Source organism: Phascolarctos cinereus, unplaced genomic scaffold (genome assembly GCF_003287225.1).
Source record: "Phascolarctos cinereus isolate Bilbo 61053 unplaced genomic scaffold, phaCin_HiC Scaffold_5;HRSCAF=322, whole genome shotgun sequence".
Lineage (NCBI taxonomy): Eukaryota > Metazoa > Chordata > Mammalia > Diprotodontia > Phascolarctidae > Phascolarctos > Phascolarctos cinereus.
In genome coordinates, this window is record NW_027555958.1 from 312,726,559 (window position 1) to 312,742,268 (window position 15,710).

At 39.6% G+C, this 15,710-nt stretch overlaps 1 protein-coding gene across 1 annotated transcript in view; it reads left to right on the forward strand.

Moving 5' to 3' along the window:
- The window catches only part of ANKFN1 (ankyrin repeat and fibronectin type III domain containing 1), a 186,596-nt gene that overhangs the window by 89,485 nt on the left and 81,401 nt on the right, over positions 1–15,710 (forward strand). Inside the window, exons 6-7 of the mRNA XM_078156084.1 lie at positions 1,504–1,601; positions 4,863–4,953. Coding sequence (XP_078012210.1) covers positions 1,504–1,601; positions 4,863–4,953 — 189 coding nt within the window. The remainder of the gene's footprint in view (positions 1–1,503; positions 1,602–4,862; positions 4,954–15,710) is intronic.

Consider the following 15,710-nt stretch of genomic DNA (forward strand, 5'->3'; position numbering starts at 1 on the left):
AAATAAGGATGATAGCAACTTTAGTATCCACCTCATAGGGTTATTGGGAGGTTCAATAGAGGTAAAGGGCATTAGTGGAGAGAATGCTGAGCAATATGAGTGTGAAAGACCTGGGTTCAAATGCTGCCTGTGATGTAGCTGTATGATTCTGGACAAATCATTTGGTCTCTGTGTGCCTCAAACAATTCCCTAGGACTTGTCTGTAGACAAGACTCTCTCATCTAGAGTCAGACAAGTTTTGCAATCTATCTTGGTGAAGAGAGTTACACCATTACGACTTTCCCAAGCTGATTAGCATAAATCCTTCATGTATTACAGTTAGTCACCATGCACGTCCTCATTCAGATTCTAAGAGACAGGCTTGTCACTGACAACTCTGGGTTAATTTAGAAAACCAAATTCTCCTTTGACTGCTTGATCTTCCTGAACTCAGCATTTAATTGGAAGCTGCTTTACTCTATATAATATGGAAATTGGAGCTTAATAAAGCTAACCAGGATGACAGTGGTGATACATACTGCATGCCCTCTAACCACTGGGCCACCCTGGTATATGTGGATACACACATATGTGCATATTGCATATATGCATGTATACATATAGTTGTTGGCATTTAACATGTCCTGTGTCTCTCACTCATGTTACATACATTCCTTTGAGCTACTACAATTCTCAAAGGAAATGTGAAAAGTTCAAATTTAAAGACATCTCCACTCCAACATGTTTATATGGGCTGTTTGTGCCTGACCTGCTGCAGAGTTTTCACAGCTCATATCAGTTTGATCAATCACAGTCGGACACACTGTACCTTGACCTCAACATAGTGATGTCATTTTGGTGCTCTTCAAGAATAAAGGACAGCAGCCAACATATATTCCATATGGCAAATATTTCACAAACAATACATCTACTAGATAGCACATATATCCCATAAAATAAGTTTCCTGTCTCACATTTGGCACACTTCTCCCATTCACCTAAGTATCTCATGTACTCTCAAGGTGGCCTAATGGATTAAGTACTGGACTTGAAGACAGGGAGATCTACGCTCAGATCTTGCCTGAGATATTTACTAGTTCTTTAACCTCTATCTGCCTTAGTTTCCTTAAGTGTAAAAGGAGGATAATAAAGCACCTACCTAACGCCTGGGGTTGTTGGGAAGATCAAATGGAAACAATAGCACCTACTTAGGATTGTTGGGGAGAACAAATGAGGTGATTTATGTAAAGTGCTTAACAAACATTAACATGCTACCTCTTATATGAACTTGCCTAGATAAATCTCTTACAAACGCTTTTAAAATTAATTTCTTTCTAGTTTCACAGAAAACACAATTACCATTTCCCAAGGTAGATAATAAAACGAACCCATGCAACAAAAAGGAAGAAAGTTTGCCCTTGCTTAAGAGGGATAAGGTTTGGGAGTTTCAGTACGTCTTCCTGAAATCTGACAAAGTTACACAGTTATACTCTTTCTCTTTCTCTCTCTCTCTCTCTTTTCCAGTGGAGTGGAGCGTTTCTAAAGACTTTTCTCCTTTGGCTGGGGAAATAATCATGGATAATCTTCAGTCTTTGAGATGCACAATCACCGGGCTCTCCACGGTAAATGACAAACCATCCAGTGGGATTTTCCCACTCCCCCGTTGCCCACATTGACATTGGGGATTTGGGTCGTAACCACCAATACTCTCCCCCACCCTCCCGTCTATTCTGGCAGCATCTACTGCTCATTAAGCATGATATGTCTGGTATCCATAATCTAAAATTCACAAAGGAATAAGCAGACAGCATGAACCATTTTGTAAGTTGTCGTGTTTTAGGGAGATCAGAAAAGACTGGCCTCAGGCAGGCAGTGAAAGCTGCTGCTTTCTGGATCCCAGTCTAATCTTTATGGGGATCAAAGGCTCCTGATAGAGCCAATTCTGACTCCCTGTCTGCTGGTTAACATAACAAACTCAGCCCTGCTCAGTTGGGATCAGTCATCAATTTCTGTCACACAATTTCCCGAGAGAAATCTTTTCCTCTTGATAAAAATATCTGTCTCAATCTACTTTCAAGAGTAAGAAACTGAATATCGCGGAAGATGTATGACTTAGTAACATGAACCAAAGTCTCCATGAGACCAAAGCAAGACCAAATAGTGCTATTCTGTTGGGCCAATTGGATCCTCTTTACAGTACTCCAAACCAACCCAAAAGTTTTTCCTTAAAATGACAGATCAAACCAGAATCAAATATATTTTCTCAGATGATTGAACTGGAGCAAAACTAAAACATCAAAATACCCCTTGAATCACTGTTGCATCTTGGTTTGAATCCCAAATGCACATATGTATTTGCATATGGTCAAATAAATGTGTACACACACACACTCACAACTTCCCAAAAGGCTTAGTGAAACTGCACTAAAACTTTTGGGACATCCTGTGTATGTGTGCATTGCACAAAACACTGCCATGTATGTGTGCATAAAAATATGTGTGTCTATATATATAAATTTTCACTAGCTTCTTGATAGAGTGTTGGACCTGGAGTCAGGAAGACCTGAGTTCAAATCCAGCCTCAGACACTTACAAGCTATGCAACCCTGAATAAATCATTTAACTTCTACTTACCTACTTTCCTCAACTGTGAAATAAGGATAATAACAGCACCTACCTCCCATGATTGTTGTGAGGACTAAGTAAGATAATATTTGTAAAGTATTTAACATAGTGCCTTGCATAGTTGGTGCTCAATAAATGCTTATTCTCTTCATCTTATAACCTGTTATAGTTGGGAACTAGGGTGTTCTACTTATTACATAATCTAGTAAAGAGAGATGCTAACATTCTGGCCTCTGATATCAGTGATTTAGAGAAGTCCTCAGCAAGTTAATTCCCTCAACCAAAGCAGGTTGACACCTCCTGTGACTTAACAGTGGCCTACCCCACTGAGAGGTTAATCACTTGCCCAGGGACACATAGTCATGTGTGGCTCTGACCAGATTTACAGCCCCGGACTTCCTGAATTCAAGGCCAACTTTCCACCTTATATATGTCAATAAGCATCTATTAAGCACTATAAGTTTATTAAGTTAAAGACAGATTATTTATTCAAAAATCTACTTCTAGATAAATGTATCACAACTTTTATGACTTATAACCCATATGTTCCTGACTTTCTGATCAGTTTATTTTATTTAATTTTATTTTGTTAGGCAAATGGGGTTAAAGTGACTTGCCCAGGGTCACACAGCTAGTGAGTGTCAAGTATTTGGTCTGAGGCCATATTTGAACTCAGGTCCTCCTGACTTCAGGGCTCCATCCACTTTGCCACCTAGCTGCCCCTTCTGATCAGTTTAGAGCAATGGTTTTCATTATATCTACAATACACTTAATTGCATATTCTAGCTAACAGAGTGTCACCCTATGTACTAGACACCGATTATTACTTTTAAAAAGAATTAGAATAGGATGAAATGCACACAAAAGCCTGAGGTTCCTCATCATAAGTGTCAATTCATATCATACTGTAGCTGTGATGAGATAGTTTCCATTTGATCCACACACACATATTTCCTTGGTGTAGGTCTTGCCTTCACTGACACACATATTAGCCCCTCTTTGTCTTCACAGAGGACCTTGGAGAGTTGTCCAGAGAGAAAAAAAATCATTCCTCGTTGGTTAATATGGTAATGAAACCTTCATCAGAAATTATGAGGCTGTCCTCGAATGACAAGCTAATGGACATTATCCCTTCTTAAAAACCTTTCCATCTTAGTGTACCCTATCCCTTATAACAGAACCTCCCAGAACCTAAGGTAACTAATATGCGATGAAGAGACTCTAGTATAAGACTTAAGTGGATATATATATGTATGTATATATATATATATATATATGTATATGTATTTATATATATATTGTAGACATCTTTACATTGAGGTACATGTATAAATGTGGGTAGCATATAAAGCTAGTCAATTAGTAGAGATCATTCTAAAGCACAGTCCTTGGGACCAGGATAAAAATCTTTTATTCGGTTCCTCTTCTTTGGAGTTATTTTTTAAGTCAAATTAATAAAAATGTATTAAGCACTTACAATGTGTCAGGCAGTGTGCTAAGCACTAGGAAGACACAAGCCAGAAGGAAAATAGTACCTGCCTTTAAGGAGCTAATATTCTAATGAGGAAAGACAAAATATAAAAGGAAAATTTTAAAAAAAGAGTGAAGGGTGGAAGTGAAGAGATGTAGGTACCTGGCACATGCACATTTTAGAGAAAATTCAGGAGTCAGAAGTACAGACTGGAGAGGAATTAAAATAAGACCAGGCCAGGCATCCTCCTTGACATGGAGATTCTGGGAAGAATCAGATGGTCAGTCTCGGCTATCTTCATGGCATGGCACTGACAGTGGTTATATTTTCACAAAGTCACTGAATTGTAGATTTCAGTCATAGTCAAATATTGGGTGTCCACTTCCAGGTTGCCAAATGTGATTCAAGCAGACCAGCACTTGAGTAGGCAGACTTATCTATAGGCTTCATATATTTGATTCACTCAAGGGTCAACAATCCCACCCCTGGGCCCTGAGATAAGATCAGCTGAGGACAGATTTCAACCCTAAAGCATGTGTTTTAAAAAAGGAAATAAAGAGAACCCTTGGGGGAATGGAGAGGGTGTGAATTCCATTGATTAAAAGAAAAAGTGAATATTGAAAGAACTGCACACTTTCCACTGAGATTTTCCCTAATATTTAAACTCAATTCTTTGGTACATTTCCATTGAGATCCCTAAGGATGGCAATGCGCACTCTGTTACCATCACGTCATTTTGTGAAATAAAATGCCTGATGAATGTCTCTTTATTTCAATCCCTCTGCAGGGCCAACACTATTTTGTCCAAGTCTCGGCCTACAATATGAAAGGATGGGGACCAGCTCAGACCACAGCTCCCGTCTGTGCCACTCCTTCTAGTAGGTGATGGTTTTGAAATCATGCCAGCTTTATTACCAGCCTCCTATTCCATCAGCATGGTTTTCATTGTCAATCCGTCTCTGCCAACCCTCTCATGAGCAACCCCTATTGCCTAGGAGGAATGTGGCTGCCTTGGAGCTGGCATTGGAGGTAGCATGAAGGTTGTGATTTGCATGTCTATGAGTCCCCCTCCACCAAGACTGTCTGGGATAAACAGTAGGTCAATATTGGGGCTTCACATTGCTCTCAAGATTCAGAGCTGTTTATTAAGGGAATGGAACAATAAAAGCTGCTGCTTTATCAGGCATTGTCTCCAGGAAGTTTGTATTAATAAGATGTCTTTACATCTATGGCACAATGATAAGTGACATTCATAACAAGAAAGCTCAGGCTCCTGAATACATTTCACTCTATTCTCTTTCTTTAAAAAAAAAAAATTATAATTTATCCAGTATATATGGTGACTCTCTATTAAGTAGGATAGGTAAGAAAAGAACAGAATACCCTATTCCCTGACAACACTAGAGCATGCATCTTACTATATAATGAAAACTATTGTTCTGAATTTATCAGAAAGGCAGAACAAATGTGGGTTGTGAATTAAGGTTGCAACCTATTTAGTTAGAATTTGATTTTTAAATAAAGAACCTATCTTCAACATAATAAGACAATAGGGTATGATTTGGAATCATTGGATCTCATTTTAAATATTAGTTCTGCCACTTAAATATCTGTGTGACCTTGGGTGAGTTATTACATCTCTCTGGGCCTTATTTTCTCATATGTAAAATGAGGGGATTGGATTATATGTCCTTTAAGTCCCTGGCCAGCTTTAAATCTATGATCCTATGATTTGGAGCTGGAAGGCATTTCCATCCAGCCCCTCATTTTACAAACAAGAAAAATGGACCACAAAAGGGACATAATTTGCTTGGGAATCCCTGGGGGAGTAAGACACATAACTGGGACTCAAATCCAGGTCCTCAGAGCCTAGTTTCAACTTTTTGAAAGTCCACAATTTCATGAGTTTGGGCACTCCTTCCACTAATGCTGACCACAACTCCATTCCTTAGGAACCAGGGAGATGGTGTGATGCAAAGGAAAAAAAGAGTGAACTTGAGTCACAGGACTGAGTTTGCAACTCACCACCGCTGTGATCTTGGGCAAGTTATTTTGATTCTCTGGGCCTCAGTTTCTTTGCCTGCAAAATGAGAGAATTGGAATAGCTTTGAAGTTCCTTCTAGCTCTAGATCTGTCATCTTTTGATTATAATACTCATAAGTTATTGTGGTGAATATATAGATATAAATGATACAGACATAAACATAGATAGAGACACAGCTATAGATAAGGAAGTAGACATAGACATAGATATAGATATGGATATAGACATGGGCATAGGCATAGATATAGATATAGACATGGTGTAAACATAGGCAAAGATATAGATATGGCTATAGACATAGATATAGATGCAGATATAGATATGATAGACATAGAGATACAGCTACAGATAAGGATGTAGACACAGACATAAGTATAGATATGGCTGTAGACAAAGACACACATAAATTATAAATATGTAGACAGACATAAATATAGATATGGATGTAGACATGGATATGGAAACAGATATGGATATAGATAATAGAGATGGGGATAGGGATAGAGATGGTGATATATCACCCAGGGGTGACTCTTCTCATAGTTAACTACTATCAACTTGGTTACTCTGGCCATAGGTTAATAGGATCATAGAATTAGAGATGGAAAAGGCCTTAGAGGTTACTAAGTCCAACACTCTCATTTTACAGACAAGGAAATTGAGGTTCAAAGAGGTTAAGTAACTTGTTCAGATAGAATGAGTAAGTGTGAACGGAATCAAACCCGGATCTTCTTGCCTCTAAATCCAGGACTCTATCTACTATGCAATACCACCTATCAAAAGAGGCAACTTAGGGGCAGCTAGGTGGCACAATGAATAGAGCACAGGCCTTGGATTCAGGAGGACCTGAGTTCAAATCCAGCCTCAGACACATAACACTTACTAGCTGTGTGACCATGGGCAAGTCACTTAACCCCATTGCCTAGCCAAAAAAAAAAAAAAGAGGCAACTTGTAGCTACCCAGAAATTTCAATGAACCGGACATCTGGGCCCATACTCAAAGCCTTTTTAGTTTAGCAAGGTCTGCCAGAGCTGACAGTCCACCAATACTACATAGAGGCAATGGCAAAAGACTTGTATGAAGGATGTCACCCTTTTTCATTTTGATATCTTGTAGTTCAAAATTTCCTCTTCAAAAAAGAAGTAGATAGATAGATAGATAGATAGATAGATAGATAGATAGATAGATATGGAGCTGTTGTGATTTAACACTTCTGAATAAATAACTAATCCTGAGCCAGTTAGGGCTGTGTGTCTATGATGCCAAAATATTTGGATAAAAAATTGAAAAGTCAGTCACCTGGATTTTGGCATCCTATAGTCACCACCTATGGAGTAAAGCCTGATTTCATTCAACAAGCATTTAATAAGCATCTCCTATGGGCAAGGCTTTGTATTTGCTGTTGTCAGGGGTCCAAAGAAGTGTAAGAAGAGTTTGTATTTCAAAAATATCACATTTTTTCCTTTGCTTCTTAAAAATCCTATTAAGCCAGGTCCTGGTTAGTGCAGGGAAGACATTACTCTTTTTAGCCCCCAGGGCACCATTAGCTGGACTGTTCTTACTGCCAGGCACAAAAGAATGCCCCAAGGCCCAGAAGAGTAAGTTCTCCTCCTGAACTGCCTGACTCACCCCCATCAGGAAAATCTGGCTGATAATGTTAAATAACAGTATTTATTTATTTATGTTGGAAACGAGTGGCATGGTTAAGGAGAAAAAAAAAATTCTTGCTCACATTCATCTAAATCAAGCATCTATGAATTCTTTTTTTAATATGTTGATAACTATTTCAATATACTTGATTTCTGACATAATCCTACGTATTTCATTTTGTACATTTAAAAATGTTTTTCTGAGAGGTGGTCCCTAGGCTTCACCAGACCGTGACAAAGGGGTCCATGACAAAATAAAAAGGTTAAGGACCCCTATTTTGGACAGTGAAAAAGGAAAAAAATATTGTACACAGTTGTAAACTAATAATAATAATATTTATATAGCACTTTCTTTGTGGCAGGTTTATTATCTCATTCTATCTTTACAACAGCCCTAGGAGGTAGTACTCTTATTATCCCCACTTTACAGTTGAGAAAACGGAAGCAAGTAGAAGTTAAGTGACTTGCCCAGGGTCACAGAGCTAGTAAGTGCCTGAGATTTGAACTCAAGTCTTCCTGACTCCAGGCCCAGTACTCTATCTACAAACCCATGCAGATGAGATCAATATAGGAATTTATGAAGAAGCTACAGTTATGTGAAGTGGGAATGCTCAGTGTGGAAATAACACTCTGCTGACATAGAATGCCACCAGGCAATGGCTTAGCCCGTAAGTCTAGGGAGTTGCCTGTGGCACATAAAGCTAAAAGGACTGGCCCAAGGTTACACAGCTAGTTAAGGGTCAGAGGCAGGATTTGAACCCATGTTCCCAATTCCATGCCTAACATTCTAACCATTTTAAAACCTTATCACCTAAAGTCATGTACTGATGAAGTACCTTCCTTTGTGCCAAACACTATACCAGCTAAGTACTAGAACTATTTAAAACAAAAAAGATAGCTTTGAAGGAAGGTGTTTAAACAAATGTCCTGAAAGGGGAGAACCTCAAAATCAAAGCTAGTTGCTATCTCTCAGTTGCAAGCGGGTCAAGGTAGAATGTATGTCACATACTAGTCAGACATCCTGAGGAATGAGGAATCTATCAGATTTTCAATCAGAAAGCATTTATCAACGCAAGGTATAGAGGCAGCTAGGTACCTCGGGGATAGAGTATTGGGCCTGAAGTCAGGAGGACCTGAGTTCAAACCCAATCTCAGACACTTATTAGCTATGCGACCCTAGGCAAGTCATTTAACTTCAGTTTCCTCAATTATAAAATAGGAACCATAATAATAGCATCTACCTTGTAGAGTTTCATTTGTTTATTTACTTATTTTTGGAGACAATCAGTGTTGAGTGACTTGCCTAGGGTCACACAGCAAGTAAGTATATCAGGTCAAATTTGAACTCAGGTCCTCCTGACTTCAGGGCCTGTATTCTATCCACTATGTCACCTACCTGTCCCATAGTGTTATTTTGAGGATCAAATGAAATAATATCTGTAAGGCACTTAGCACAATTCCTGGCACAGCTGTATAAATGCTTATGTCCTTCCTTCTTATTATACTGGGTGCTGGGGATACAAATACAACGCAGGGAGCTTACATTCCCTCCAAAGCTGATATTTCTGAATACTTGCCATATCAGTAGGAAAAATCTATTCCATTAACAGAGCATCACAATGAACTTGGCAAATAGAGCCCACACTGTTATGATAAATTGGGACCATATTGATCTTGGCTTTAAAAATGGAAAGAATGCCATATTTATGCACATGGTTTTCCTCTTTTATATTTCAGATTTTTACCATAAAAAAGGGCTGGGATGGGGAGTAAATAAAGAGTAAAATTTGGGAATAATTCTCCAACAGCAGCAAACTCTGATAGCTGTTTCAAAAGCATGATTTCCCAGGCTGTCATGGTTATTGGCAAGAAGAGGATCTCTGTAAGCTTTCTGAGCAAAGCTAAAGAGACATCCTTAAAGTGGGGAGGAACTGGACTACAATTCCAGGCCCACCTCTTCCAAACACTAGCTATGACTGTGGGCAAATCACTACATGTTTCTGAGCCTCCACTTCCTTCTCCATAAAATGGTGGGTTCGAACTAGATAATATCCCTAAGATCACTTACTTCTCTAATATTTGTGGGGTTGGTGTCCAGAGGACCTGGGTTTGAAACCTGTTTTTGCCTCTTACTGTTTTTGTGACCTCAGAAGAGATCGAAATAGACCTCTTCTATGATTCATTCCATCTTTAGTTTGGTGATTTTGTGTTATTTCACCTCTCTGGGCCTCAGTTTCCTTATCTGTAAAAAGAAGGAGGTTGGAGTAGTTGATCTCTGCCCATTTAGACATCTCATTCTCAGGTTAGACCCCAAAATGTACCTATTTCATGATACAATAAATGTCTATAATCAATCATCTCAAAAAGGCAGGATGTCAGAGTGATTAGAGAACTAGCCTTAGAGTCAAGGAGACCTGGGTTCCGGTCATGTATCTCTCATATAGAGGCAGCTAGGTGGCACAGTGGGTAGAGTGAATTAGAGTAGGGAAGAACTAAATTCAAAGCCTGTCTTAGATACTTATTAGCTGTGTGACTCTGGGCAAGTCACCTCTTCTTTGTCAGCCTTAGTTCTGTCCTCTGTAGAATGGGGATAGCAATAGCTCATATCTCCCAAAAGTATTGTGAGGATAAAATGAGATAGTACCTGCAAAGTGCTTTGCAAACCTTAAAGTGCTATGTCAATGTGAGCTGTCTTCACCGTCATCATCACCATCATCATCATCATCATCATCATCATCATTATCATTATTGATGAATATTATTATTCCTGACTATGAAATGCTAGGCAAGTCATTTAACCCCTGAATGCCCCAGGACATTTTTTGACTCTAAGGTGCAGAACAGGTACATCTATTCATCAAGAAGCATTTTTAAACTCCTACTATGTGCCAGGCATTCAATAGGATTTATTAAATGTTTACTATGCACCATCTAGTCAACAGCATTTATTAAGCACTCACTATGTTTCAGGCACATAGGCAAATCAAAACATGACCCCTGCCTTGAAAGAGCTTACCTTCTAAATGAGAAATAACATATAAATAACTAGGTACATACAATCTATATAGAGAATTAGGTGGAAGGCAGTTTGAGAGGGGCTGCATTAGCAGCTGGCAGGAAGTGGAAAGGGCTCCAGCAGAAGGTGGGATTTGAGCAGATAAGTCTTGAAGAAAACAAGGAAGAGCTAAGAGTGAGGTAAGAGGTAAGAGGGTGGGATCAGTATATTCAGTGACTTGGTCAGACCCACATTTTAGAAAAATCCCTTTGGCAACTGAATAAGAGACAGTGGATTGGAATGACAAAAGATATGAGGAAGGGAAACCTTCCTGAGGAAGGCTTGTCTGAGAAGATTGTTTATAGGTGTTTATTGTATCATGAAATCATGAAATATTGTATCATGAAAACATTTTGGGGCCTAACTTGAAAATGAGAAGATATCAGAATGGGCAGATATCAACTACTCCAACCCCCTCATTTTTACAGATAAGGAAACTGAGGCCCAGAAAGCTGAAATGATACAGAATCAGAGAACTAAAGATGGGATAAATCTTAGAAGAAGAGTGATAAGAATGACCACTTGGGTGAAGGGAAGGGAATATGAGAGGGAATATGAAAAGCATGAAGATTAAAAATAAGATTTGGGTATGAATTGGATTCAATGTGGATTATGCTATGTGGATTCAGTGAGGGTGAGGAGTTAAGGATGACATTGAGGTCGTAAGTCTGGATAACTGAGAGGGTTGGTGATGCCGTCAACAGTAGTTTTGAAGAAGGCAGTGTTTAGGAAGCAAAAATAATGAATTTGGTTGGGGGACCAGAGAATGGGGAGAGGAAGAAAGAATCTCATTATGGAGGGTATGGCCACAGAATGGAGGAAGTATTTACCATTTGGTAGCTTCCTATTTTGACTGTTCTTACTAAGTAGGTGCTAAGCTAAGCTCAGTTGTTTCTACCCTGCTGAGGGAAAACAAGTGTTGTCAGCACCCTCTAAATTTCAGCCCTCTAAAGAAAAGTTCTAGTGTCCCCACCCTAGTTGAAGTTCTGCTCCAGAAAACAGTCATGAATCTGGAAGTAAGAGGGAAAGATCTCTCAATAAATCCATTAACAGAAAGAATCCTTGAGCCTATTTGTTCTATTTTACAAACAATTTTGTCAAGCTTACTTACCTGGCTTCTGGAGATACAGAAAATTCAAAAAAGGTGAATGAGAAAGAGGTGGGTACTATAGCAGAGACAGGCACACTAAACACAACAAAAGTGACGAATGGCAGCTTGATAGCAAGGATAGAGACAGAAATACTATTATATCATAGCACAGCACAATAATTAATGTTCCAAATGATGACCCTGAGTCATCAAGGAAAGGTTAAATTATGTTCAGTGTTCTTTATTTAAGAAGGCAGGGAAAAGAAAGAAAGAAAGAAAGAAAGAAAGAAAGAAAGAAAGAAAGAAAGAAAGAAAGAAAGAAAGAAAGAAAGAAAGAAAGAAAGAAAGAAAGAAAGAAAGAAAGAAAGAAAGAAAGAGGGAGGGAGGGAGGGAGGGAGGGAAGGAAGGAAAGAGGAAGGAAGGAAGGAAGGAAGGAAGGAAGGAAGGAAGGAAGGAAGGAAGGAAGGAAGAAAGGAAGATGGAAGGAAGATGGAAGGAAGGAAAGAAAGAGAAAGAGAGAGAAGGAAGGAAAGGAAGGAAAGAGGGAGGGAGGGAAGAAAGGAAGAAAGGAAGGAGAGACAGAGATAGAGAGAGGAGATAAATATTTCAAGGAGTTTATATTCTAACAGGAGAGACAGCATGTACATATGAGCAGAATAAAAATATGTAGAAAAATACAAAAGAAATGTAATGTTTGATGTTAGAAGAAACCAGAGTCCAAAGGCAATTTAGGAGGTGACTGTAAACCTTTGGGTGAGTGATAAGGAGGGCTTTTCCCATCTGTTATCACAGAATCTCATATGCAGTCCTGTTGGTGAGTATTATTTAACCCCTTTTCAGCTGGAGGGGTCTCCATGCTGTGGAGCTCCCAATGATAGAGCAGTCTGTAAGATCCCAGCTGTGAGGACAAATCAAAGATGCTGTCCAATAAGCCTGTGTTAAAGGTTAAGACTCTCCCAGAGGACAGTAGGCATTTTTCTCACAGATCTTAGAGGTAAACTCTATCTGACCACTTTTTAAGGAGGGTTGGGGTGGGGGAGCAGTGAAAGGGTTAAGAGAAGCAGGGGCACAGGAGATGAAAGAACAGTGGAAACTACCTAATAACCCTGCAGTAGAGAGTTGGAGAGCAGGGTTGGGGGAATGACGCAGCCTCCTTTAAGAAGTTATTTTATCTCCAAGCATGGTGGTGCATGCCTGTAATCCCAACTACTGGAAAGGCTGAGGGTAGTGGATCACTTGAGTTCAAGAACTCTGAGCTACAGTAGGGCTAAACTGATCCATCTAAGTCCATCTAAGTTCCCGCCCAATTTGATGAGCCTCCAAAGTGGGGGGAGAGCACCAGGCTTCCTAAGGATGGGCGAAATGGCCCAAGTTGGAAATGGAGCAGGTCAAAGTTTCAGGATGATTGATAAATAGTCATGGCCTAGGGAGACTCAGTCTTCCTCACTCCCTCCCTCAAAAAGGAGGGGGAGGGGTGAGAAGTTATTGTACCGTTTCATGCTCATTCGTTTCCTGTAGGCTTCGAAAGCTGCCACTCATTTTCTCTACAAAGCACAAAATCAAGTAGGGAAATGGCATTTTTCTGATACATTAGAAGCCTGGAGCTGCTTACCTTGAAAGTCTTGCCTAAGTATTTCTTGTTGGGAAGCTGGCAAAGCATGACTTGGGGATGCTGCAGCCTTAAGATCCTATTCAATAAGAACCCTTCATTCAATAGCTACTTATTAAGTGTAAGTGCTTCCTATGCCAAGCACTCTGCTAGGCGCTGGTGATTCAAAAAGGAAAAAAAAAAAACACTCTGGGGAAATTTACATTCTACTTGATGGAAAGGAGACAAAATGAACACAGAAAAGTAAAAACAAAATATATGTATTTTAAGGGGAGTGGAGGAAAGCCCTACCTACCATTGAGGAAAGGTATCCTGTAGAAGGTGGCACTTTATCTGAACCTTAACTGGAGCCAGGGATTCTAAAAAGCAGAGAAAAAAGAGAACCTTCCAGGCAATGGGAAAAGTCTGAGCAAAGACATGGAGGTGGGAAATGGAATGATGTGCACCAGGAGAAATAAGTAGGCTGGTAGAGTGTTCAGGGGGAAGAGAAGGAAATCAGTCTGTAAAGAGAGGCTGGAGTGAGAATGTGAATGTGAAAGACAATAGGTGACCACTAAAGATTCTTGAGTAGAGAGGTTACATGCATGATCAGATCTATGCTTTAAAAATATCAATTTTATAAAGAATGGATTAGATAAAAAAGATACTGGAGGCAGAGAGAGCAATTAGATAACTTAATAATTCACACAAGCTGTAAGGAGAGCCTGGACCAGAGTGGTGATGGAGGAGTAGAGAGAAGGGGATAGATACAAGAAGTCTATGTTCTAGCGCCTTTAAAAAAAACAGCCTTAAGGGGCAGCTAGGTGGCACAGTGGATAGAGCACCAGCCCTGAAGTCAGGAGTACCTGAGTTCAAATCTGGCCTCAGATCAAACACTTGACACTTACTAGCTATGTGACCCTGGGCAAGTCACTTAACCCCAATTGCCTAAAATGAATGAATGAATGAGTGAATAAATAAATGAGCTAACCAATGAACAAATAAATAAATAAGTAAATAAATAAATGAAATGCCTTAAGACATTTGGGACAACCTGCATATATGGTGCTTTGGCCATCGACTCCCTGGATAAACACAGCCCAGTCTCACTGAGCTTAAAGCCTAGAGGAACTTGATGCTGGCCAGAACAGCAACTAGGGATGGAGCAAGCCACATCCATCGCTGCTCTGGGAGCTGGGGTGAGGTAATGCGTACCTGGAAACACTCAGAGCAGTAGCAGGAGACCAGGCCACTTCAAGGACTGAGGGCTTTGCAAGAGGCCTGAGAACTGTGTGATTCTCCAATATCCAATTAGGGCTTGTCACAGCCACAGCCACAGCCACAGCGAGGAAATGGAACCAATCCTGGGTGGGAATTGTGCAAGAAGGACAGAGTGATGGAATAAGGCCAACACCTACATGGGGCCACCAGGAAAGGAGACAGAAGCTAGTAATCACAGCAGAGGGAAGAGCCTCTACCCAGGCACCTCATCCAGAACTACAGCAGCAGCATCCAAATGACAGCGAGCACAAAGCTAAACAGGAACTGAGCATCCAATCCAAGAGTGAAGGAGGAGATGGAGCCTGGCCCTAATACAAAGTCACAATCCAGAAACTGAAGCTAGAGATATGAACAAATAGAATAAAGAAAGAGAAGGCAATAAAGAATATTATGCATTAAGAGAAGTTAATCCAAGGAGTTAACCCAGAAGAAAAGAGTTACTCCTCAGAAAGTATTTAGAAGCCTCAGAGAAAGAATGCCCCAGATCCAATGATGCCAGGGGTGGATAGAAGAAATGAAATAAGAAATGGAAAATGAAATTCAAGCTCACAAGGGAAAAACTGGTGGGATAATAAATAGTTTAGAATAGGAGGTTAAAAACACTACTTAATTAATAGAGTCCCTGAAAAATATAATGGAACAAACAACTCAGTGATTTCATGAGGTAATAAGAAACAATAGAATAATTTTTTTTAAAAAACTGGAAAAAGTAAAACAAAAAAGTACATAAGCCACACATAAGACATACACTATCAAAAGCAACAGACCTGGAAAATAGGTCAAGGAGAGATAATTTCAGGATTATCAGACTCCCTAAAAACCTTGACCAAAGAAAAAACTTGAATTTCAAGAAATCACAAAAGTAAGCTACCCACATCTATTAGAATTAAAGGGCAATGTAAAGATAGAAAGAAACCGCCAGACATT